Genomic DNA, 26670 nt, shown 5'->3' with positions numbered 1-26670 from the left:
AAGGACTTCGCTATGCTATCAAATTGCTTGAAATAAGAGGGGGACATCTATAGGAAGAGACTGTAGCAGATAGTTGAATTTTGGAATACAATTCATTTTAATAACATTAACCTTCCCAATCATAGATAATGTAATGAAGCCCACCTGCCCACATCGCTCAAACCTTTTTATTAAAGGGTCAAAATTAACTCTAACTAAATCACTCAAATTTGCTGGGAATAAAATACCCAAATACTTAATGCCCTGTTTGGGCCACTAGAAGGCGCCTGGCTGAAAAGCCATTACCAGGAAGTACGCTGTCAGAGCCAAAGCTTCGGATTTAGACCAGTTAACTCTGTATTCCGAGAACTTAGAAAAGGAATGAATAATTCTGTAGAGGCAAGGCATAGATCTAATAGGATCGGAGACGAATAATAAAATATCATCTGCGTAAAGCAAAAGCTTATGCGCCACACCTCCCGCCACCACCCCTGGAAAATCATCATTCTTTCTTATCGCAGCTGCTAATGGTTCCAGGGCAAGACAGAACAATAATGGGGAAAGAGGGCAACCCTGCCAGGTGCCCCTATCCAGAGTATAATAATCTGAAATTAATCCATTCGTTTGTACTGCCACTACTGGGAGTCAATAAAATATCTTAATCCAACCAATAAAAGTATTCCCGAGCCCATACATTTCCAAAATCTTAAGATTATCCAGATCTACCATATCAAATGCCTTTTCGGCGTCAAGTAAGATGGCAGCAACCGGAGTCTGATCATTCGCCACTGACCACATGATATTGATGAAATGCCTAATGTTATCAGAAGAGCTAGGGCCCCAAATAAACCCCACCTGATCTATATGTATAAGAGATGTCATGATTTTACTTAATCGGTTAGCCAACATTTTTGACAATATTTTAACGTCTAGCTGGATAAAGGAAATTGGATGGTAACTCTTACTCTCACTTGGATCTTTGTCCTTTTTAAGAATCAGGCTGATCCGGGCTTACCTGTGGTTGGTGGAAGTTTTCCATTTTTTAATGATTTTGTATAATCTTCTAGCAAAAGTGGAGCCAATTCTGTAGCATAAGATCTAAAAAACTCAGCGGCAAAGCCATCTGGCCCCTTAATTACCTCGCCAAGCTCCTCCATGGTTATCTCAGAATCAAGAGAATTTTTTTGCTCAGCCGTCAGTTTAGGAAATTGTAATGGTTCCACAAATTTCTAATATCCTCATCAGTAGACAAAGGTGTGGAACTATAGAGATCAAGATAGAATTCTTTAAAAGCATTATTAATATCAATGGCTGAGGTAAGTATTTCACCACCAGCAGATTTCTCTGTTTTATATATCTAGCCAGAAATTGTCCTGCCTTGTTTCCCAACTCAAAGTCTTGCCCTGAATAGCCAAAACACCACCTTCCGCAACAAAATAGTTTTATATCTGTATTTCAATTGGGTCAATTCTCTGAGGCCATCAGATGACGTTCAGAGCTTCAGCTCTGCCTCGGCACTTTTAATATTCCCTTCCAACTCCACGAGATCTCGTGCTTTAAAATTTTAGGTGAATGAGGCATACTGTATGATCTGGCCCCTAAGAACCGCCTTAAGTGCCTCCCAAATCATGCCCACAGAGGATACTGAGGACCAGTTGGTCTCCATATAAACATTGATTTCAGCCTTTAACATCTGTTGGAATTCAGGATTTTGCAAAAGGGATACATTAAAGCATTTAAGATTTAAGAGTTTCTTGCATTCCTTGAATCAATCACGTTTCTCTCTTGTCGAATTTGCAAAGTCTGGGAACAAGAAAATGCTGTGTTTCTTACAAAAAAGCCTTCCTTTACTCCTTGCCTCATGTAACATTAGATCTTTATCGGATGATCTCAGAAATTTGGCTAGAATTGATTGGGGCCTGTCTCCCTCCGCGGATCGCCAAGCTGGAACCCTGTGAGCTCGCTCGTTTTACATTTTATTTCCTGTTATGTCAAACAGATTCGGAAAGAGCCCTTCCAGAAATTTCACCATATCCTGACCCTCTTTGGCTTCAGGAATTCCGACGATTCGGACGTTATTCCGCCGGCTACGGTTCTCCAAGTCCTCCAACTTCTTCCAGACACACTCCAAATCCACCTTGTTCACTAGCGGATTATCCACTAATTCCCTTTCCGAAGACTCCAGATAATCGATCCATTTCTCGACATCCCCCACTCTTGTAACCACCTCAGAGAACTTTGTCTCCATGGCAGTGATCGATCGACGTATTGCAGCAAGATCCTCCAAGTCAGCAACGACCTTCATCAGCATTGCCGACATGTTTAACATTTCTCGCCGAATTTCCCTCATTTCTCTGACCAAATCAACTCCTGGGCTCGGGGCCTTCTCAGGGGTATCAGCTTGAGCACATAAGTGTCTTTTAATGTCTCCAGAGCCGAAGGATTTTGAATTCTTTGACAAATTGTCCTCCTAGAACAGTTATGGAACAGAGTGTATTGAATCTCACCGGTTTATGTCATTAATAGTGTTAAAACTAGCAAAGTACGCAGAGCTCGCCGTTCACACATCCGAACTTCACATGGCGTCACGTGACTCCGTAGTTTTAGTTTCTTAAGTGGAAGTCAAACTCTCTCACTTTTCTGAAACAGAATGCATGGTGCTTTGATTGGGGGAAATTATTAAAAAGTTGACATTGGTAATAGACATCTTGGTATTTGACAAGGCTGTTGGTGCAGACCCCTAATGGAGAAGTTAAAAATAAAGCTGGAAAGTATCATCATAGCTTGCTGTTATGATGTATGACTGAAATTTGTTTTGAAGCTTAAAGCCAGTTAAACTTACAGCCACCAACAAAACATTTGGATGTGGTTGATTGAAACAGGGATGATATGTTGTTGCCCTGACATTAATGTAGCATCTAATTCTAATGTGCTTTTCCAAAAGACATCTATGTTTCACATCCCTTGGGAGCACTCAGACCCTCCACCATGAGAGAAATGAGGAGGATCTCTGTGAGCTGATTCAGTGTCTGACTGCATGGCCTTGCTTACTCATGCTCTTTATTTCAGCTTGGACTTCCTGGGAGACGAGTCCAGCTCAGAGAAGTGAAGTTACAGTGCATCCGGAAAGTATTCACAGCGCTTCACTTTTTCCACATTTTGTTATGTTACAGCCTTATTCCAAAATGGATTAAATTAATTATTTTCCTCAGAATTCTACAAACAATACCCCATAATGACAACGTGAAAGAAGTTGGTTTGAAATCTTTGCAAATTTATTAAAAATAAAAAATGAAAAAAAATCACATGTACATAAGTATTCACAGCCTTTGCTCAATACTTTGTTGAAGCACCTTTGGCACCAATTACAGCCTCAAGTCTTTTTGAGTATGATGCTACAAGCTTGGCACACCTATTTTTGGGCAGTTTCTCCCATTCTTCTTTGCAGGACCCCTCAAGCTCCATCAGGTTGGATGGGGAGCGTCAGTGCACAGCCATTTTCAGATCTCTCCAGAGGTGTTCAATCGGGTTCAAGTCTGGGCTCTGGCTGGGCCACTCAAGGACATTCACAGAGTTGTCCCGGAGCCACTCCTTTGTTATCTTGGCTGTGTGCTTAGGGTCGTTGTCCTGTTGGAAGATGAACCTTTGCCCCAGTCTGAGGTCCAGAGCGCTCTGGAGCAGGTTTTCATCAAGGATATCTCTGTACATCGCTGCATTCATCTTTCCCTCGATCCTGACTAGTCTCCCAGTTCCTGCCGCTGAAAAACATCCCCACAGCATGATGCTGCTACCACCATGCTTCACTGTAGGGATGGTATTGGCCAGGTGATGAGCGGTGCCTGGTTTCCTCCAGGCATGACACTTGCCATTCAGGCCAAAGAGTTCAATCTTTGTTTCTCATGGTCTGAGAGTCCTTCAGGTGCCTTTTGGCAAACTCCAGGCAGGCTGTCATGTGCCTTTTACTGAGGAGTGGCTTCCGTCTGGCCACTCTACCATACAGGCCTGATTGGTGGAGTGCTGCAGAGATGGTTGTTCTACTGGAAGGTTCTCCTCTCTCCACAGAGAAACGCTGGAGCTCTGTCAGAGTGACCATCGGGTTCTTGGTCACCTCCCTGATTAAGGCCCTTCTCCCCCGATCGCTCAGTTTGGCCGGGCGGCAAATTCTAGGAAGAGTCCTGGTGGTTCCAAACTTCATCCATTTACGGATGATGGAGGCCACTGTGCTCATTGGGACCTTCAATGCTGCAGACATTTTTCTGTACCCTTCCCCGGATCTGTGCCTCGATGCAATCCTGTCTCGGAGTTCTACAGACAATTCCTTGGACTTCATGGCTTGGTTTGTGCTCTGACATGCACTGTTAACTGTGGGACCTTATGTAGACAGGTGTGTGCCTTTCCAAATCATGTCCAATCAACTAAATTTACCACAGGTGGTCTCCAGTCAAGTTGTAGAAACATCTCAAGGATGATCAGTGGAAACAGGATGCACCTGAGCTCAATTTTGAGTGTCATGGCAAAGGTGTGAATATTTATGTGATTTTTTTTTTTTTTTTTAAATAAATTTGCAAAGATTTCAAACAAACTTCTTTCACGTTGTCATTATGGGGTGTTTGTTGAATTTTGAGGAAAATAATGAATTTAATCCATTTTGGAATAAGGCTGTAACATAACAAAATGTGGAAAAAGTGAAGCGCTGTGAATACTTTCCGGATGCACTGTATACTGAAGAATTAGTTCATGGCTAATGAACCAGCTATACAAAGCCGGAGATAAAGATAATCTAAGTGCACCTGCTAGCTACATCTGAGCTGCCGTTGTCCTTAGTGATTTGTGAATGAATCATTTTTTTAAACTGTTCATTTTAATGATTCGGTTAGTCTGATTTGCAACCAATTGCTTTCATTCCAGCTTAATGTGCAGAGACAAATGTACCTAAGCCATTTGAAGGTTGAATTCCCCAAAAATGTAAACAGTGTGGCTCTGTGGAGCTATCAAAACATTGCTCTATTTGTTTGCACATCCCAACCAGCTTTAAATGATAAAGAATCATCCTGAACAGCATCCTCATGTGTGCTCAGCACTGGGTGGCACTTTGTCCTCTGGGAATGGATAATGTTTTACCATGTTAAGCTCAATATTCACATTCAGCATTGCTGCCATTTATCTGTCTGAGTGATGCTGTTATACAGGAGGAGAGGATGACTCTTATCTCTCTCTGTGTTTGTTAGATGGTACATCTCGTGAGGAGATGTGGCAGGCATATCCTGAACCCCCTGGTGATGATCACAGTCTAGACATCCAGCAGCAGGCTTTGCTACGACAACAGCAACGAACCATCAACAGCCTGAAAGCCAGGACAACTGGTCAGTCTTTGTGTGTGTGTGTGTGTTAGGGATGGACATTTTGGTGGGCATTGAGCATTCTGTCTTTTTTTTTTTTTTTTTTTTTTTTTTTGTTTTTTTTTAAACTGTTTGTCAATGTGCATGTGTCATACAGAGTTTTTATTTTTATTTATTTTTTTTTACATAAAAAAAATACAAGTACAAAAAATACCCCTGCGTTTTGTTTCATTCAGTTGTTCTGTTTTTGAATGGAAAAACGGTATTAATGCAAAAATGCAGCTGTATTAAAATTAGGTCCTTTATCACACTTTGGCCCTGATTTACCAAAGGTTTGTATATATAAAAACATGTGCAAACTTGATAGCACACGCAAAAAAGCTCGGAGCTAAACTATTAATGTAGTCCTCTGAGAATTGTGTCTTTTAGATGCGAAAAACAGCATGTCTTTAAATTTTTGCTTGTTTCCCCAAAATATATATGTAATTTAGAGGCGTGCCTTCAAATGTGCAAAATAAAGGGCGGTGTCGATGCAAATTGATTAGAAAGTCATTTCTGTAACGGAAACTGCAAGAGCAAGTTAATACAAATGAAAGGCAGGTATTAATCTTATTTGCGCTGTGCATCATGCTGTCATTGTGGCAAAACAGAGACTTTGATAACAGAGAATACATACAGTAAAGTACCCATTGATGACGTGTAAATGTGATATTATTTCTCATCTAAAAAAACCTTGAAATCATAACTGATAACATAACTAATACAACTTTTATAACTCCAAGATAGCCTACTAACAATTTATGTCTAAACTATTTCTTATTTCAATGTTTTAAACATTGCTCTTAAAGGGATAGTTCACCCAAAACTGAAAATTCTCATCAAATTTACTCACCCTCATGTCATCCCAGCTTTTTTACTTTTTTTCCTGTTGAACACAAACATTTTTAGAAGAAAATCTCAGCTCCATACAATGCAAGTGAATGGTGACCAAAACTTTGACGCTCCAAAAAGCATATAAAGACAGCATAAAAGTAATTCATAAGACTCCAGTGGTTAAATTAATATCTTCAGAAGTGGTATGATAGGTGTGAATGAGAAACAGATAATTATTTAAGTCCTTTTTCACTTTAAATTATCCTCCCTGCCCAGTAGGTGGCGATATGCACAAAGAGTGTGAATTGCCAAAAACAAAAAAAAGAATGAGAAAGTGAAGATTGGAGATTGATAGCAAAAAAGGACTTAAATATTGATCTGTTTCACACCCAGACCTGTCAAATCGCTTATGAAGATATGGATTTAACCACTGAAGTCTTATGGATTACTTTATGTCCTTTTGGATCTTCAAAATTTTGGTACCCATTCACTTGCATTGTATGGACCTAAAAAATCTTTGTTTGTGTTCTGCAGAATAAAGTAAGTCATACACATGTGGGATGGCATAAGTGAAGAGTGAATTAAAATTTTAGGGTGAACTATCCCTTTAATTGGTGAAATTTCACAATATTTTGGGGTAACGTTGAACGTTTCACTGTCGGTTTCTAGGGGAGCAATGCGCCCCTTTAGACCTGGCCATGGCGAGAGCTGTAATATAAGTGATCAAGCATTTGGTGCAGTTACCCCATACAAAAAAAAAAAAACTTTTTGGAGGGTGTGTCCAACATATTTGCTCGTGTAGTTATTTGCACAGTTTTTCTTAGTAAATCACTTGCAATACACCAACGATGCAAATTAGTACCCATTATTTGGGATTTTAGTAAATCAGGGCCTTTTTGTCTTGTTTTATATCTCTGTTTTCACAAAGACCATACACATCCATTTATTAACTTTTTGTGCTCTCATTCTTGTATTTCCTGGGCAGATCACATTGACCTGGTGTCTTCAGGACAACAGCATCATGAGATGGTGGGTATAGTGTCTACATACTGGTGCACATGTACGATAGAGAAGCTCACACCTCAGTATTTGCGTGACCCATTTTTCCGAGCCCTTTAAGAGTATCTGCAGTCTGTTAGCACTCTCTTGACAGTTTGGTTATTGACTTGACGTCTTTATTGATGTGTTTATCTCCCCAGTGGGGGAATTCTTCAGAGCATCCGGGCAGACGCTTGCTGTTAGACTCAGAGAGTGCCTTTATTGGTAAGTTCCCCTGATACAAAAAGCAGTGGAAAGCGTTTTACTCAGCCGTGTCAATAAATCCACCAACCAGCTTGTAGTCAGTGCTTTTTCATCCACAAAGTTTAGACTTTTTGACTCAGAGCTACATGTGAATGACGTACTGAAGTGTATGTCAGTACTGAAGATGTCAGAGTGTGGCTTACATATTCTGCTATGAACTGGTGAGAGGTGTATGTGTACTGGTTTCACTATACTTGTTAGGACCAAATGTCCTCCAATCTGAAAAAGGCTATAAAATTCTCCTCACTAGTTCAAAAGGTTAATAAATAGGCCAAATCTTGTTTTAAAAATTAGCAAAATTTTACCTTTTGTTTATATATTTCCTGTTGATATAGGAATTGAGGCAGAACAAATGGAAGGACCTGTCCTTTAAAAAAAAAAAAAAAAAAGAAAAAAAAATTACTTTTACAAAAAAATTGAATACCCCCCTGCAAACAAGGTGTCATCTGTCTATAATTTTTGTCCATTTTCTGGGAAGAATACTGCAAATTTTAAATATATAAGTCTGCTTTGTTAATTTTTGTCAACTTTTAGGAGTATACTAGCATACAAATAGCCTCAAAGCTAACAGACATGGACTAAAGGCCTAGTTTTAATTACAATCTAAACATATCAAAAGCTGTCTGTAAGGGTAGGATTAGGTTTAGAGTGTAGTAATTATAATTAACTTAATTTAAGAATACTGTAAATCTATTGGGGTGTATGTGTGTTAGTATGAGCTGCAGACAATGCATGACACTGCACTCAGACAGCTGCTGTCAGTGCTACCAGGGACTCTGTGCCAACCACTGAATAGGTGACAGCCAGTGTGACAGCTCTGAATACCAGACAGAAGAGAGATTGACTCGGGGGTTAAAAGAATGCCTGTCCTCATTGAGGACACCCCAGAGAGATCGACATTCACCTTGTCAATGAGTTCCCGAAAAACAGTCTTCGGCCTCTAATCTATTTAGCGTAATTTCACTGGTTCAGTTTCAATTATCAAGCCTTGACTGCTGTAATCATACATGTTAGAACTAGAAAGAATGTCAAGAAATCTCAAAGAGATTCACAGCTGTTATTGGAAAGTGTGAAAACTTTTACCAACCAGTTGCCTTCTACACAGATCCCAGTGCCGATTCATTCCTTTTACGATCCCAGCATAACCAGAGGGCTAGACCAGACTCTGCCAGAGTTAGACCAACAGCCAGGAAGGCGAATATCTCTGATGTAAGTGATTCTAGTTTTACAGAGATCTACAACCTTAGTTGACCTTTACAACATCAGTGTTTATATTTAAATTGAATGTATTGGAAAATACCTATCTTGATCTTCATATCTCAATCGGTTCCTTTTTTTTTTTTTCTGTAGGATGTGATTACCAGGTACAACCAACCTGACAACCAGTCCCTGCTCTCAATCACCAGCTCAGAAATCGAAAGGCTGAGGGAACGCACCAGAAACAAGATGACATTGTTGAATAACGTTAGAGAACAAGACTGGAGATCAGGTCAGGAGCTCTAGAATGTATACTTGGGATCAATGCCATTTTCACATTTCGATAATCGGAAGATTTTCCTGATGATTATCGATATATATCGGGATTTTTTTCAGATCTAAATAGGGCTGCTCATTGCACAATAGTCTTTCTTTTCAAACATATTTCTTAACACAACTTTGGTACAGTGTGTGCGGCAGGGTAAATTAAAGTGGGTCTCGCACCGGATGTGTCTGTCGGACGACATGGTGCGTTCTAATATTAAAAATGATTATTTTCTATGAAGGTACATACACACACACACCGTGGACTCGCCGTCTCCGGAGGCTGCTCAGAATACTGCAGCACCACGGAGCTCAACTCCTGGCATAGCTTTCCATTAAATTCGACCAAATTATCATCAAAGGACAAAGATTATTTATTCTAGTAGTCATTACTGGATGGTATATTGTGTATTAGAATCTTTCATAGAGCCTGTATGATGTATTTTCAGTTACAAGTATGTCTTTTTGTTGTTTGACAGCTTGAATGAAAGACCTATTTATGGCTACATACAGGGAAATTGCATAATAATCATCACAATTTCTTATCGTTCAGTTTGCTCAGTTACACCAGTTCCATAAATTAACATGCTAACTCATCAACGTCACTTTGTTCATTCTTGAAGAAGTACAAAAACCTTTGTAACTTTGGACTTCCATCAGCTCGTAATGTGTGTGATACCTGTGCCTCTTCCACGCCACGACCGGCTTCAGTGAATGTTATGTCGCCCTCTTGTGGTCTCCCAAAGCTATTACGTCAGACTACATTGAATGGAATGCAACCAGCAGAAAATTGAAAGCACACAAATTAAGCTTCTAATTTAAATGTTGGCTGACGTTAATATATTGATTCCTCAAATGTATCGATGAACTAATGTGCCAATCAATTATCAATATTTCATGACATCCTTAAATGTCCCCTAACCAGAGAAAAATCCCCCAACCAGAGTGTTGGCATCAAGTATGTTCTACTTTGCAGTTTATTCTGGGCAAGAACTGCCTATTTAGACCAGAAGAGACTGACATTTAAAGTGACCAACCACAGTACGCTTTTTACATGAAATTTAGGGGCAGATAAATCGGGGACAAATTAAAGTAGATTTGGGGCAAATAAACTCTGAGAATATTCATCTGTTGATTTATTTTCCACTAAGTGGATCTCAAAACAAAACTCTTGAATATAATTCAAAGATTCGAGGCCACATACCTTGCAGATGTGTCAAATCTAGTGACTAGTTCTTCCTCACAAGAGTATTTCCTGGAGGACTGTTAAAAACCTGTGCATTTTGACTCCCGGAAATTGCGTAGAGCTTGTGATTTTTGAGAAGGCTATTCGTTTATGTGAACAACATTCATCAGATGGTTAGTGAATGGCCCATGGGAGCTCTGTTGGCATGCAGTCTGAAGCTGAGACTAGGGTTGTGTCATCTAGGTGTTCTTTGATTTAAATGAACATGGTTTTTCCAAACTTAACACTTTCAAATTATTGTGATTGTTTTACTTACAGTTGGTTAAATAAGTGTGTTATATGTATGTTTATCTTAAATCTTTTGTACTGTCCAGGGGATGCGTCAGGTGAAGAAGGGGAGGAGCTATGGTCACAGACTCCTACTTTCGACCAATGCGTTTCCATTGATACCAATGCCACAGAGCCCTGGTTACGTCCCAGCTCCTCAGATACACTCAAGAGATTCATGGGCGGTCGCAGGCCATCTAGCCAGAACCACACAAACCAGGAATGGGTTGGGCCATCTACCTACCACGGTTAAACTCAGTGCTGTTGTCAAGACTGTTACGAATTCGCACATAACAGCCGAACTTTCTACAGCTATTATATATATATATATATAAAGTTTATTCAAAGGTGCCATACTTAGCCAAAGAAGAATGGTAACAGTTTTTGTCTTGAAGGTGTTGGCATAGTACCACATTGAAATTTTTGCTGGCATTGATAAATTCTTGTGAATGAAATACTACATTTCTAAAACACTTGCTGTAGAATCCATTCTTAGGCAAGTCTGCTTTTCCACTTGGAGAAATTACTTGATGCTTTACATACTGTGACTTGTGTAATGTATAAATTGCATGTGTTCTGTCTATTGTCAGGTGAATTTTGAATTTCAGAAGTCTGAATGTGTGATTTGTTTTTTGTTTTACATTTGTATGATTGTTTTACTTTTAATACAGATTATAGGTTGTAAGTATAAGATTGTAAACTTATGCAACTATAAGCATATGACAGAAAAAATTATTTAGAGTTTGACTCAATAAATATTATTTTAATAAATCTGTTGAATGCATTTTTCTTAAAAAAAAAAAAAAAAAACTCAATATGCCATAAAATTATTGAAAGTTCAGCAGGGCAAATTTACCATGTTTAAAAACTTTACTCAGGGTTCCCACCCTTTTTGACTTTAGAAATGAATCATTTAGAATTATTTGTGAACCGTTTTGACAGATTCATTGAAAATAATTGACTCGTAAGAATGATTCACTGACTAATCAAACATCACTATGACTTGCAAGTTTTACTCTACAGTACACAAGAGCAATATCTAGCTCAAGAAGTATTTTAGAGCAGAGAAAAACTAGAAAATATATACTCACTGGCCACTCACTATATTAGGTACATCTACTTATTCATGTGATTATCTAATCAGCCAATTGTGTGGCAGCAGTGTAATGTATAATATCAGGCAGATATGGGTCAGGCGCTTCAGTTAATGTTCACATCAACCATCAGAAAGGGGGCAAAATGTGATCTCAGTGATGTAGTCCATGGCATGATTGCTGGTGCCAGACGGGCTGGTTTGAGTATTTCTGGAACTGCTGATCTCCTGGGATTTTCACACTCAACAGTCTCTATAGAGAATAGTGTGAAAAACAAAAAACATCTGCAGTTCTGTGGGCGAAAACGGCTCGTTAATGACAAAGGAGAATGGCCAGAATGGTCCAAGCTGACAGGAAGGTGACAGTAACCCAAATAAACGCATTACAACGGTGCTGTGCAGAAAAGCATTTCTGAAAACACAACATGTCGAACATTGAGGCGGATGGGCTACAGCAGCAGAAGACCCCTCCGGGTACCACTACTGTCAGCTTAGAGCAGGAAACTGAGGCTGCAGTGGGCACAGGCTCACCAAAACTTGACAGTAGACTATTGGAAAAACATCACCCGGTCTGACAAATCTGGATTTCTGCTGAGGTACACAAATTTTGGCCCACTGCAGCCTCAGTTTTCTGTTCTTGGTTGACAGAAGTGGAACCCAACATGGTCTTCTGCTGTTGTAGTCCATCCAACATGTTGTGCATTCTGAGATGCTATTCTGCTTACTACAATTGTACAGAGTGGTTATCTGAGTTACCGTAGCCTTTCTGTCAGCTCCAACCAGTCTGGCCATTCTCTGTTGACCTCTCTCATTAACAAGGCATTTTCATCCGCAAAACTGCCGCTCACTGGTTGTTTTTTGTACCATTTTCTTTACACTCTAGAGAGTGTTGTGTGTGATAATTGTTGTGTGTGAAAATCCCAGGAGATCAGCAGTTTCAGAAATATTCAAACCAGCCTGTCTGGCACAAACAATCATGCCACGGTCAAAATCACTGAAATCTATTTTTTTTCCCAATTCTGATGATTGATGTGAACATTATCTGCAGCTCCTGACCCATATCTACATGATTTTATACATTACACTGCTGCCACACGATTGGCTGATTAGATAATTGCATGAATAAGTAGATGTACAGGTGTACCTAGTAAAGTGGCTGGTGAGTGTACATTCTCTTTAGAACTTCCAATTACCTTTTCAGGCCTGGAAAACACTATTTTAACCCTTATTTTCCAGGTTTTCCATGACCGTGGGAATCCTGTTAACTGACCTATAACTTGATTAGAATGTGTGCTAGTGATAATGACCAGTGCCATATACTCTAGAGATGTACAGACCATTTTATTCCATATAGAAAACTTTACAGGGTTGTAACATTACAGTTCACCCTGACTAACCAGGAATGCTTCAGATCCTCATTTCCATCGAAGGGTTTAAAGCGCAGCTATCATTAATTTCTATACAATACAATACAACCCACCCCCAAAACCAGAGATTTTAAATATATTAACTTTTTTTTTTTTTTTTTAAATGTGTACATGTAGAGTGAAGCCTAACTTCAAACAGAGATACAAACCAGTGATTCAGATGCAGCTCACATTTAAGTTGCCCTCAATTTTCAAGTTCCATTTTTTTTTTCTTTCCTTTTAAAGGATCTCAGTTGCCCTCTGTGTTTAATAATAATAATAAAAACAATGTGTCAGCATATATAAAATGGAGTAATCGAACTCATTAGTTTATATCTTGTATCATTTAGAAATCTCTAGCTGGAGAGTTATGGAGGGATAGAGAGCATAGTTCAATAATTTATCACAAAAGTAAAAATCTCCAGTGCATTTTTGATCAAAAAAATAATAATAATTGCAGCAAATTTAGAGAAACAAAAAGATACAGGAAACAAAATCTAGTGTTGTGAGATTATATTACAAAGCTGGAATTCTGTACAACTAGTTTCGTCCAAGGAGTTATCCATGCTAATGTTAGCCATTAGCGGTGCAAACAAAACAAAATAAACAAAATCGGAATCACTTGAGGAAACACTACATCGCTTGCTTGATATCAAACCCTTCTTTCCTTTTTCAAACAGCTTTTAATATAATAACAAGACACTTGTGAAATATATTTGGACCTTCTGAAGATCTCAAAGGTCAAGCATTTGAATAGTAGTAGCGATTCAGAATCCTCATGATGTTTTAGATAATTTGATCCTATTGTACAAGGCCTGGTCAGTTGTACAATGGGTGGGGCATGATTCCTGGTCTGTGGTTGGTTGTTTGTCTGAAGCACCCCCATGAAAGGGCAAGCACTGGGGTTGATATTAGTACCATCGTAAAGAAACTCTGAAGTAGTCAACTCTTTTCTGGACCTCCTCGGTTCTCATTGGTTGCAGGAGATCATATTATCAAATCCTACATTGTTTCAGACAGCTGATGAAAAGAGAGGAGCTTTACAACAGACAGGCACTGTTGCTCCTAGGCGCTGTGGGGCATATCCGAGGCCTGTTGTGGTTCCAAACTGTGTGTTATCTGGAACACCAATCCAATGCGCAGGAAGAACTTGCGCAGCACGGCCCTCAGCTCTGGGATCAGGTCAAACTGCATGATCTCACACAGAAGAGGGTAGTATCGTGACGCATGGGCCTTGAACTGCAAAGTGTAGAAGAATATAATTTTAATTAATTTACATTTTCACACTGCATGCCCTGGTGTAATCATATTAGACTTGTGGTAAGGATTACTGCCAGGTGAGGGCTCATAATTGGTTATATTAACACAAACCCACACTATTGTCTCTGTGTCGGACTCAGTAATATATTAGCGCTACAGTATAATTGAGGCAGATTAAAAATGACTGATCATAAATAATTTGTATGAATTTGCTTTAGAACTGCTGAGAAGGCAATACATAAAGACTAGTTGCATTTTTTTGTTCAATAGATTCATTAGGTAGTTCAAAATGTTCCCAGCCTTTTTTTTTTGGTCTGCTGAACCTATATAACCTAGATTATATACTCAAATACCCCCTGGTATTGATGAAATAATATTCTAAACTTTTAATAAACATTATAAGAATAAATTTGACTAATCTCTTAAAGGGATAGTTCACCCAAAAATGAAAATTCTCTCATCATTTACTCACCCTCATGCCATCCCAGATGTGTATGACTTTCTTTCTTCTGCTAAACACAAAGGAAGATTTTTAGAAGATTATCTCTGCTCTGTAGGTCCATACAATGCAAGTGAATGGTGACAATAACTCAGAAGGTCCAAAAAGAACATGAAGGCAGCATAAAAGTAATCCATAAATCTCCAGTGGTTGAATCAATGTCTTCAGAAGTGATATGATAGGTGTGGGTGAGAAAAGGATTAATATTTAAGTCCTTTTTTTTACTATAAACCTCCACTTTCACATTCTAGTGTGGAAGTTACTTTCACTTTCCCATTCAGCTACCTACTGGCTGGGGCTGGTCAAAAGTGGAGATTTATAGTAAAAAGAATGTAAATATTGATCTATTTCTCACTCACATCTATCATATCACTTCTGAAAACATGGATCAAACCACTGCAGTCGTATGGATTACTTTTATGCTGCCTTTATGTCCTTTTTAGACCTTTTGAGTTCTGGTCACCATTCATTTGCATTGTATGGATGTACAGAGCTGATATATTCTTCTAAAAATCTTTGTGTTCAGCAGAAGAAAGTCATACACATTTGGGATGGAATGAGGGTGAGTAAATGATGAGAGAATTTTCATTTTTGGGTTAACTATCCTTTTAAGCAATACTTTATAAGAGGCTGTGCTATATTGTGAATATCGTCACATATAAAGTTTAGGCACCTCTTCAGCCTTTTTGCTTTCAGAAAACTGTTACTACACGCAATAAAAATATTATTTTAAATTTTAAATTTTCAACACATTTATTAAATGTCATTCTTTCACTAGAAGATATAGTCTCTGACATGTAAACAGTAACAAAACATTCTAATGGTGCTGCGCAGTGATACGGCGAACAGCTGTTTAGCACCGCAGGAAGGCTGTTTTGACCAATCAATATCTGCATATTTGTGTTATATTTAGTTTGTTTTCATTTTTATGTGTGATTTAAAAAAATGCTTGTTTTATTATTTAATTTGTCATTGCCATTTCCATTATAATCTTTTGAACCCACTTGCAGTTCCATCATGAACCACTAGGGGTTCACTAACCTATAGTTGAAATCCTATACCAAATCTGTGCATTTGCATGCTGCAGTTTGTTAAAGACACTCACTCGGTCATCACTAATCTTAAGCACTTTGGTCAGGAAGAGCAGCAGCAGGTTGGTCCAAGCCTCACGGTGGCTCTCAGACGTCAGGGTAAGGAAGTAGGCCACAGCGTCACTGCATACACTGAGAAAGAGACAGAATGAGAGAGCTGTTTGAATGCTGTTTTTTTTTTTTTTTTTTTGGCAGAAACTACTGTTATCATGGTAAAGGGTATAAAAAGGAATCTTAAAACAGAGATATGGCACATGAGTGCCTAAGACAAACCCTCAGCTGAATGAGTATAAAATGAATTACTAGACACCTGTCGTTTAGCCTGAGAGCCATGGCGACCTCTGAAAGGCTGCTCCTCTCTATTGTCTTATATAACCTCCATCTGCCCTGCAGCCTCCTTCACAAACCTAATCTCACCTAAATCTCCTTTAGCCTGGTTAAGTGTGTCTGCACTCTCCCACACACACACACACACACACACACACACACACACATACAAAAAGTGCCGCTGGGCTTGGTGAACATAGTGAATGATTAGCAGCTCTGATAGTCTTCCTACAGACAAGGAAGCCAGAGTCAAGTCTGTCCTCTTTCTCATGACTGCACACCATTAGCAGTGCCAGCCTGACAGTCACTCACACTTGTGTTCACAATAGAGGGAGGCGTTTAGGTTTGAGACACTGAGAGAGATTCAGAATCCTAGTGCTCAGGAGAATCAGCTTCTTCTTAGAACTTGGAATGTGTACAAACTAGTACATTAGTCTTACAAACAAGACTAGTCAGATTTAAGGAAGCCCTGTATAATTAGTGGCGGTGGTTTAAAATGAATGAATTTAAAGACACAACTTTTTTAAGAGCACTGCCACTAAACTAGATAAACTAGTCAACCTTGGTTCTTGAATGACTAGTCAATTAGTTGACCATCGTGATCCATCCCTAGTTATAACTGTGTTTTAAAACTGAATTTGTCACTCAAGTAATCTTAGCTAAGCTGCACAAAAGCATCTTTCTCTCTTGGACGTACGCCAGAGCAGCAATAACTTCAGCCTCTGTAGCACAATTCAATAAACCAAACCCACACTCCCCATTCAGGAAGTATGTGGCAGTTACTTTGCCCATCATAAAAATGTTTATAAATTGCTCTGGCAAACAAATTGTTTACAGGAACCAACATGCCTTTTAATGCACCACCCTTGTGTTGTAAGGTTCTACAGTTGAGGACACTACAATTGGCTGTATCAGTCCACTCTCTCCTCTCCACCAACAGCTGATGTGTGGTGAGCGTACTGGCGCACTATGGCTGCCGTCGCATCATCCAGGTGGGTGCTGCACACTGGTGGTGTTTGAGGAGAGTCCCCTGTTCACTGTGTAAAGCCCTTTGAGTGTAGTGTCAGAAAAGCGCTCTATAAATGCAACATTCATTTATTCATATGGCTCTAACTACATACCGGTTCCTGCTGGGCAATCTCTGAATCATCTCGTCCAAAAATCCAGTAGGAATTTTAGTACATTTAGTAGGACGTTAATTGATTCTTAGAATCATATTGGATATTGTGTAGCTAAATCTTTCAAGAAACCTAACTTGTTGACCTGGAATAGTGCCTGGCTTCTGGACATTTCCAAGGAAATCACAGGGGTGTTATACTCCTAAAAAGTTCTTTACAGTGAACATTAAATCAACTCTCTCTTTACTTTCTTAATAACCTCCTCTACAGTATATGAACATTGTTGCAAAGTCATGCCTGCTAGATTCCCTAAGTGCTTGTGTGATGCATGTGTGATGCTTTAGTGGCAGGGCCAGATAAAAAATATCAACATTCATAGTCTCTAAGCTAAAACTGGAGCAGATGGGATGATATGAACTGTTCAGCGTGCAAAGACAACAGAGGGTATGAGCATGTAATTAGCAGAATAATGTTAACATTGCTGCAGGGCATAAAAAGCACAGCGGTTCTGGTCACGAACACAACAGTGATGTCTTACTTGAGCAGTCTCCTCTGCACCTCCTCCCAGGCATCTTGCCTGCTGTGGTCCATGTACATGCGGAAAAGGATGCGCAGGCCACACGCCAGGCTGCTGGTCTCTTGTTTCAGCAGATTGGGCTTCGACTTCCCTTTGAAACCTGATCATACACACAGACACAATGAGGTCTTCAAATGTGGGACGGGAGAAGACATCAAGCCAGACGTGACAAATACTTTCCATTAGGCCACACAGGTGGATCTATCTGAAAACGGGAGGACTAGAAACAATGTATCCTGGTGGCATACCAATGGATAATTTTACTGCATCTCAAGTTTCTAACAACAAAGAAATGATCACGCTTGATTCTCGTCTGAAATAGGAGTACTGACCGGCCTTCCACAGTGCAGTCCTCTGTTCGTTATTAGAGTTAAAGGCCTTTGCAAAGTGATGAGACTCCAGTAGACAGTCAAGCAGTTTAAAGAGCTGTTCTGAGGTCAGGTAGCGATACATTCCCTGGTCCTGAGTATCCACATGAACATCAGCGTCCAAAGCATCTCGCTGCAGGGAAACACGCTTCATTTAGACAGTATAACTGACTAGAAGTCAAGTTCAAATCTTCAAAAAGCCATCAAAAAGTGAAAACAAACTAAACAAAAACAATATTTACCTGTGCTGCTGCAAAGTTCTCAGCATCCTCCTTCTTACTGGTTGCCGGAAAGAACACAATGTTGTCTATAGTTTGAATGAGCTCCAGCTGCACCACACACTTTATAAGTAGAGCTGCAAACAGACGCTGTTCCTGGGCTTCTGGGGAGGAAATACATAGGAAACACAGTGAACAGCTGACCAGAATGGCCCTTTAAGAGTGGCTAAATTAAACTGATTAGATCTGCAAGACTGTCCATTTAATATGTTTTGGGTCTATAAGTATGTAATCAGGCTAATAAAGAAATAAATAAACTTTTTAAAATGTATTTTCAATTCATGGGAATTATTACACAGCTCTCTGGAATACTTAACACTGATTGATTAATTGCTGCATTCAAATACGAATATTTTTGTGTAATGACCGCTTAACTGTGTAGGCCAGGGGTCCCCAAACTGCGGCCCGCTCCCACATTTGGATCGGCCCTCTGAACAATGCCAGAGACATATTTGGTCATTTTAAAATGCAATTTTAAATATATGTTTTACTTATATCATGTCTGCATTTGATAATAAAGGTTGGCTTTCAAACTAAAATTTCCCTTAGTTATTAACGTAGCCTAATTATTTGTAAAATTCACCTACCAACAGAATGGTACGTTCAACATAACGTGCCATCGCGATCGAACAGGTGACGCGCGAGCCAGCGAGAAAATTCAAAGAGACGACAAAATGGTGAAACGGTTGGGAAAGAGAAAGGTTGATTCAGAATGCAGGGTATTTAACCAAAAGTGGACAAGTGATTATTTTTTTTGTTCAGTGCAAAGAAGTGGCTGTTTGTCTCATCTGTCAAGAAACAGTGTCTGTGTTCAAAGAATACAATCAAAAAGAAGACGTGCGGTTCCGTGAGCTACATGTCCACCGCCTTTTCCAGAATCCCTTCGCTTCCGACATTGATGAAGCCTTGCCTTCTTATCAGTTTGAGTTGGCTGAGTTACAGAACTGTGATGTTCTGAAAGATGCATTTAAGCCCAACGGTCTCATTGAATTCTATGCTGCCCTCCCAAACGAGACATACCCAAACATCAAAAGGCATGCAATGAAGATGTCCACACTTTTTGGCAGCACGTATATCTGTGAGCAAACCTTTTCATGCATGAAACTGATGAAAACTCAGATGAGATCAAGACTCACTGAAGAACATCAGTCTTTGAGACTGGCTGTGACAGGAATGGAACCTGACATTGGACTTCTCACCAGCCAGAAGCAAGCCCACAGTTCACACTAATTAATATGCATAAGTAAATGTTTTGATTTTGAATCAGCCTCCGTGCCTCTGATAAGCACGGCATTTTAAGATGGTGCACCGCTAGTGTAACTTTGTTTTCGTTTTGCGCAAGCTGCTCCGTTCTGTGTAACAGAAACACTCGGTTTAGCGGAACTTTTACGATTAATTAACCGTGACATTTTAAAGCGCGGTTAAATCGCGAAACCGGTTAATCGCTGCATCCCTAGCCCCCCATTAAAGAAAGGAAAAATTATGTGGCCCTCGCAGAAAAAAGTTTGGGGACCCCTGGTGTAGGCTAACTGACCGTTGTCCCAGGCAACCTACATAGTTTCTTAGTGTAAGCTTCAAGCTAATCTATATGTAAGCTAATAAAATAAATGTCACCTCAAATGTATATTTCATGTTAATGTATTTATTTGGTAAGTAGCCATGTAATAAGTGGGACAACATACACTCACTGAGCACTTTATTAGGAACACTATACTAATACTGGATAGGGCCTCCCTTTGCTCTCAAAACAACCTAAATTCTTCATGGCATGGATTCCACAAGACGCTGGAAAAATTCATCATGGTCCATGTTGACATGACTGCATCACGCAATTCCTGCATATTTGTCAGCTGCACATACGTGCTGCGAATCTTCCGTTCTACCACATCCCAAAGGTGTTCTACTGGATTCAGATTGGGTGACAGGGAAGGCCACTGAAGAACAGTGAACTCATTGTCATGTTCATGAAACCAGTTTGAGACGACTTTTGCTTTGTGACACGGTGCATTATCATGCTGGAAGTAGCCATTAAAAGACGGGTAAATTGTGGCCATGAAGTGATGCACATGGTCAGCAACAATACTCAAAAAGTCTGTGGTATTCAAGAGATGATTGATTGGTATTAACAGACCCAAAGTGTGCCAAGAAAACATTCCTCACACCGTTACACCACCGCAACCACCCTGGAATGTTGACACAAGGCAGGTAAGGTCCAAGGGTTCATACTGTTGGCGCCAAATTCTGACCCCATCATCTGTGAATCGAGATTCATCAGAACAGGCTACATTTTTCCAGTCTTCAACTGTCCAGTTTTGGTGAGCCTGTGCCCACTGCAGTATCAATTTTCTGTTCTTGGCTGACAGAAGTGGAACCCGACGTGATCTTCTGCCTCAATGTTCGATGTGTTGTTCATTCTGATATGCTCTTCTATTCACTACAATTGTACAGAGTGAATATCTGAGTTATCGTAGACTTTCTGTCAGCTCAAACCAATCTGGCCATTCTCTGTTGACATCTCTCATCAAGGCTTTCCGTCCGCAGAACTGCTGCTCACTGGATGTTTTTGTTTTTGGCACCATTCTGAGTAAAATCTAGTAGTCATGCCACGGTAGAATCACTGGAATCACATTTTTTCCCCATTCTGATGGTTGATTTGAACTAACTGATGCTCCTCACCCGTCTCTGCATGATTTTATGCATTGCACTGCTGGCACTTGATTGGCTGATTAGATAAATCACATGAATAAGTAGGTGCACAGGTGTTCCTAATAAAGTGCTTAATGAGTATACAGTCAGCTGGTCATTATCACACAAATAAACCACTTCCTGCTCATCCTGTTGGGTCTTATTTTATGATAATAACCAGCAGACTGTACATTATCACTTACTAATTATACAAGCTAAAGTAAGACTTCATTAATCCCCAAAAAAGAAATTGAATCAACAAAGAAAAGGGTAGAAAAGAGTAAATTAACCTAATGTGGATGTCTGTCCACCCTGATACATGCCTAAAGCACCACTGAACTGACTTTGTCTGCGGTTATCAGCCAAAGCCTTCTCCATACTGCTCACAGACTGCTGGTCATCTGATCGCATCTGAATATCCACTGACTTCTGAGAAACAGAGTCCTGTAAGCACCAGACGAGTACTTAATAACATTATCATATTAAAAGGACTCAAAAAGCACTTATTGTCAGAAGAGTGTCTGGATGAGAAGACCCTCCATGAAAGTGCTCATGTAAACACTTCCACATTTAACATGGTCTTTCAAATTTGATTTGCATACCAGTTGTTTATCCGAGTCCAGCTGAGTCACATGATCTCCCTCCGTACCAGCCGGTCTCCATGTCAGCAGCCTGAAAACAACAAAGGATGAAGTTATTATGAAAATAAACAATGCAAACCATCAATTCTAAAAAAACCTTTCACAGCTGGGCTTAAAGGAATAGTTAACCCAAAAATGAAACCCTCATGTTGATCTGAAACCTTTCAACTTTCTATCTTCAGTGAAAAACAAAAGGGGAATTTCTGAAGAATATCCTGGCTGCTCTTTTCCATATAATATAAGTGAATGGGGACTGGGGCTGTAAAGCTCCAAAATGACAAAACAACAACAACAACAACAACAACAAAAACAAAAAACATAAATGTTTCATAAAAGTGGTTCTTTATACAAGTCTTCTGAAGCCATACAAATAGCTTTATGTGAGGAACAGACCGAAATGCAGAAGTTCATTCTGTTCCTCCGACAAAGTTATCGTATGACTTCAGAAGGCTTGGAACACAGTGTACAAGTCATATGGACCACTTTTATGGTACCGCTTATATTTTTTGTCATTTTGGAGCTTGGCAGCACCTGTCCCTTTTCACTTTCATTATAGGGAAAAGAGTGGTCAGGATATTCTTCAAAAACTCACCTTTTGTGTTCCACAGAAGTCGTCATATGGGTTTGGAATCCATATGAGGGCAAGTAAATGATAACAGCATTGAACATTTTAGGTGAACTATCCCTAAGAGTCAACACTCACGTATGTGGGATGGTGGTTTTGAAGATATCTAGCATACAGTTGCAGGTTTTGTCCCAGGTCTCAAGGTTAAACTTCTCACCATTAAGTATGACCACGTTTTCAAGGCAATTAGTGCCTGATCTGGCTAACTGCTCATTATCTGTGGGGAGAAAGGATACATATAGAGGAAGAGGAGACAAATAGAGTGGGAGTGCCATCATGACCTGAAGACATAATTTACATATGCATATTTATGGTAAATAAGAACCTTTGCTTTTTGGATCTTCTAGCTTTCAATCTAATGCATGCTAATACTTTTGTGTTCTATGCAGGTACACTCACCTTGCTGCACACACCAGTAGAGCTGAGATAGGATATCATCTAACAGAACATCACTGAGAGATTCAAAGTACTGTGTGAAAACATCAGATATTGCATAAAGTGCATGATTACAGGTGGTGGTCATCCATTCTGCTTTCTGTGGGATGAGACAAAACAGAACATTAGCCATGGTTATCCATCCTGGTAAAGAATACTGCAGTGGTACTATATGGTTATATTTTATTTCAAGAGAAAGCCCCTATCCAAGCAAGATCAGTGCTGGTGAAACTTTCTAAGATTGTTAGTATTTGTGAAAAAAATGTCAATCCTTGTTCAAAGTTAGTCGAGATCTTCAGATGTTACGTATTTCCTGTAATCATAAGATGACTTGCCTCAGTCTGTTGCTCAGGAAGCTTCATGTTGTCGAAGATCCTGAATACAATGCGGAACAGATCTTGCCACCAGTGTTTCTCATAGGTGTGACCGTACGTCTTCATCACCTCAAACATCACCGTCAGACCCCTGACAAACACACATTGTCAGGATGGGAAACAAACACACATTGTCAGGATGGGGAGAAAAAAAATGGATTTACAATTGAAATTTTACTATTAAATTCACATATAAATTGTTAGCAATGATTGTTGTTAGCTGTAATATCCAGCTCCAGAAAGTATTTGGACACTTTTAGTCGAGGGCCACATAATTTTTCCTTTCTTTAATGGAGGGCTAGGGATGCAGCGATTAACCGGTTTCGCAATTTTGGCACTTAAAAATGTCTGAATGCAGAGCGACCTTGCCCGAACTGTAGGTGCCCCTGTGCCGGGGCACCAGGGACCGAGATCCTCTGGCGCCGACCCGAGTTTGAAGTCACTAGCCCCTGGGGAACCTGAGTTACGGGGGCGTGCGCTCTTGTGCGATGGCTCCCCAAACCTGAACGCTTATATCTCGGGAACACCGAGTGCCCCGGTCTCCAAACTTGCTTGGATGGAGTGCCCCTGAGGATGCGTCGATGCCCACCGCGCCTTCGCCGGCTCTCCTCTCCCCAACCAGAGGCCCCCTGACCTCGGCCTCCCTGAAAACTATCTGATGATGGCGGCCCGACTTCCTAGCCTGTGGGAACCCGAGATCCAGCCTGTTCAATGCCCCCAAAGCTCCCTCTTGTTGACGCGGAAACTTCTGAGGCTTATATCTCAGAAACCCTGGGGGCTAGGGACTCAAAACTTGGCCACCGGTAGTCCCCAGGGGGCACTAGATACAAAATATCAAACAAAGCTGCATCTGTACACAAATAACACTAGAATTGTTCTCAGAACACATTTATAAGACATTTTTTTCTATTACTTTCCTCCAACTGATCTCAAGGTCATTTTTAGAGGATTTATAAAGTCAGTTATCAAGTTCACACTTGTCCTAGTAACCATAGGTGTAGTTCATCACAAAGTTTGATGACCAGAAGGTTTCCAAATAATTTTAAACAATACTTCTATTTATAATTAATAACATCTTTTTGTAATATATTTTGTGTGAAAAGTGCTACTGTGCTAGTTTTCTTTAAAGTCCTGTAAATGCCATTAGTTTGATATTTTGTTTTATATATATATATATATATATCAGTGACATTCATACATTTTTAAGAGTGGCATAAGTGACCACACAGAGGCCCATTTTAAAGATCTTATCTCATAGATTTTCATGGGAGCATTGAACAAATTAGCTCTCTTGCTTTGGAGTTGAAGCTTTTCATAAATTTTTAATCATTTTGGCTGTATTGTGGTTCTGGCTCTAACCTGGTCCGGACGTCCAGCTTACACCTGTTGATGATGCATGACAACTCAAAGAGGATGGGGAACCAGCCTCTCACCCAGACACGGTCCTCCGGTGCAACATTCATATCATCACTGGTGTAGTCTTTAAATGCCTGCCAATCCAAAACACAATCCTTAACCCTTTTATTCCATGTCCGTTAGCTTTGAGGCTGTCTCTATGCTGGTGAACTCCAAATTGTTGACTAAATTTATTTTAAGCAGATAAGATATACACATTTTAAATTAAGTATTCTCTTCCGGGAAAACAGACTAAAAATCTTGATTACTCATCTTGCACTACACATATTTTTATCCAATCACTAGCAATAGCAAGTAGAAATTTGACTAAAGGTTATTGGCTACTTCAAAAAAGCGACAAGCGCTTTGATGTCCCCGCCCAAACTAACAGTTTCAACAGGAAATAAGTCAACACAGAAAGAACACTGCGCTCATCAAGCAATTTCATGGGGTCTTAAGGCGTATTTACAGATGCGCAGAAGTTTGCCTCAATCTGGCAACCCTCATGTGCTTTAAAATGTATGTGTGTTCATTTAAAAAAAAAAAAAAAAAAAAAACACACCGAGGGTCTGCCGTGGGCTGCAACTAAAGCAATTACATGCATAAACACAGCTCACCACACAGTCACCCTTCACAGAGAGCACAACAAAGACGGTTAACATTTTACATCTATTTAGTAAAGGCCGTAGGTTTTGCTCATTAAGGCATCTGGTAATGAAAGTTTCCTCGTTAAAACTGCCCTGTGGTCTCCTCAAGTGTTATCCATTTAGTGAATGCCTTTCTAAAGCCTGACCTGAGGTCATATTACATTTCAGTTGTTATGGAGTGTTTGCTCGTTAGCACTGACCTGAGGTCGTTCAGAGACATATTTGGCGCAGTGGCGGATCAGACGGATGGCCTCCATGCTGGTGTCGGGGAAGGAAGCATTGCAGGCGAACTCAGAAAGACATTTGACAGCGTCTTGGAAGGAGTCAATGGTAGCAGGGAAATGCTTCTCAAATACATTCGCTGTGGAGGAGAAAAGAAAAAAACAGCAGCTGAGTGTGTGGTCTTCTACAAACAGCATTTATTTTTTTATTTTTTTCAAATGTAAAAAGATGATGTACTATGTTAATATACTCCTCTTGTAAATAAACGTTCAGCCAGATGATTTATCGAATTTAAGCTACAGAAATGGGCCAATCAGAAATCGGCATGGTTATGATGTTGCAACCATGAACACACTATCCGCCCACATTTTCATATCAACGCCTATTCAGCATCTTGGAGGGGGTGTTGTGGCTCATTTCACATGTGAAGAAATTAGCCAACAGTAACAGTTAATTTACATATAAACACCAAACGGAATCGTAAAAATAAACATTGTTTTCAAAACTGCTTTCTGAATACGCCCCCCATCTGCTGTTGGTCAAACAAAGAGATAGTCCCACCCCCAATTCACACCATTGGCTGAGTAAAGTTTTTGGGGCGGGTATAAGCGGGACGCTCAAAACAAACAGCGATTTTTACAGCGCAACAGAAACAGTGTTTACCGTTTTCAAGAAAATAACCTATAAATGGCTTTATAGTTGTCTCTGCATATTAAGCTGGGATAGGAGAAAGTATTTTAACATAGAAAAAGTTACATCAGCTTTAAATAATTATTTTCTATTTTTACAAAAGCTTTGAGTGAAATTTTGAGTAAATATAATGCTAAATAAGTATTTTTAGCAATTTTATGCCATTTTTCTATCATCTTAAATTGACTGATATCACACATATCAGCATTATATCAGCCGCTCTCTAGATATTGGCATCGGCTATTAAAAACCCGATATTGGTCAATCACTATTTATGACTGTTTTTTGATGGAAGAGACCTTGACTAGCATTATCAGTGGACGACAATATCAGTTTTTGTGCGAAAAATGCAAGTGTACAAATGTGGCCTCTTTCATTTGAACCCATTTAATAGGCCCTCCTTAAAATATAC

The 26670-nt window shown here is 39.7% G+C and overlaps 2 protein-coding genes across 14 annotated transcripts in view; one reads left to right on the top strand and one right to left on the bottom strand.

Annotated features, from left to right (window-relative positions):
* The window catches only part of LOC127432057 (centrosome and spindle pole-associated protein 1-like), a 32563-nt gene extending 21294 nt beyond the window's left edge, over positions 1-11269 (top strand). For all 4 annotated transcript variants that reach the window (XM_051682841.1, XM_051682839.1, XM_051682843.1 and 1 more), the window contains 6 exons: positions 5208-5342; positions 7177-7220; positions 7391-7454; positions 8599-8702; positions 8844-8982; positions 10575-11269. In XM_051682841.1, coding sequence (XP_051538801.1) covers positions 5208-5342; positions 7177-7220; positions 7391-7454; positions 8599-8702; positions 8844-8982; positions 10575-10780 — 692 coding nt within the window. In that variant the 3' untranslated portion in view covers positions 10781-11269. The remainder of the gene's footprint in view (positions 1-5207; positions 5343-7176; positions 7221-7390; positions 7455-8598; positions 8703-8843; positions 8983-10574) is intronic.
* Positions 11270-13126: 1857 nt separating this feature from the next.
* The window catches only part of LOC127432054 (brefeldin A-inhibited guanine nucleotide-exchange protein 1-like), a 92322-nt gene continuing 78778 nt past the window's right edge, over positions 13127-26670 (bottom strand). For 3 of the 10 annotated variants that reach the window (XM_051682827.1, XM_051682831.1, XM_051682833.1), the window contains 12 exons: positions 25547-25707; positions 24664-24794; positions 23262-23395; positions 22895-23026; positions 22574-22712; positions 21832-21901; positions 21520-21673; positions 18509-18648; positions 18231-18399; positions 17860-17998; positions 15891-16008; positions 13127-14265 (listed from right to left, as the gene is read on the bottom strand). In XM_051682827.1, the coding sequence (XP_051538787.1) occupies positions 14092-14265; positions 15891-16008; positions 17860-17998; positions 18231-18399; positions 18509-18648; positions 21520-21673; positions 21832-21901; positions 22574-22712; positions 22895-23026; positions 23262-23395; positions 24664-24794; positions 25547-25707 (1661 nt within the window). In that variant the 3' untranslated portion in view covers positions 13127-14091. The remainder of the gene's footprint in view (positions 14266-15890; positions 16009-17859; positions 17999-18230; positions 18400-18508; positions 18649-21519; positions 21674-21831; positions 21902-22573; positions 22713-22894; positions 23027-23261; positions 23396-24663; positions 24795-25546; positions 25708-26670) is intronic. The other 7 variants (XM_051682829.1, XM_051682835.1, XM_051682837.1 and 4 more) reach the window with 4 other exon arrangements.

This window comes from Myxocyprinus asiaticus, chromosome 41 (assembly GCF_019703515.2).
Source record: "Myxocyprinus asiaticus isolate MX2 ecotype Aquarium Trade chromosome 41, UBuf_Myxa_2, whole genome shotgun sequence".
NCBI lineage: Eukaryota > Metazoa > Chordata > Actinopteri > Cypriniformes > Catostomidae > Myxocyprinus > Myxocyprinus asiaticus.
The sequence above is the reverse complement of the archived record's forward strand: the minus strand, read 5'-3'. Positions and strand labels throughout refer to the sequence as shown.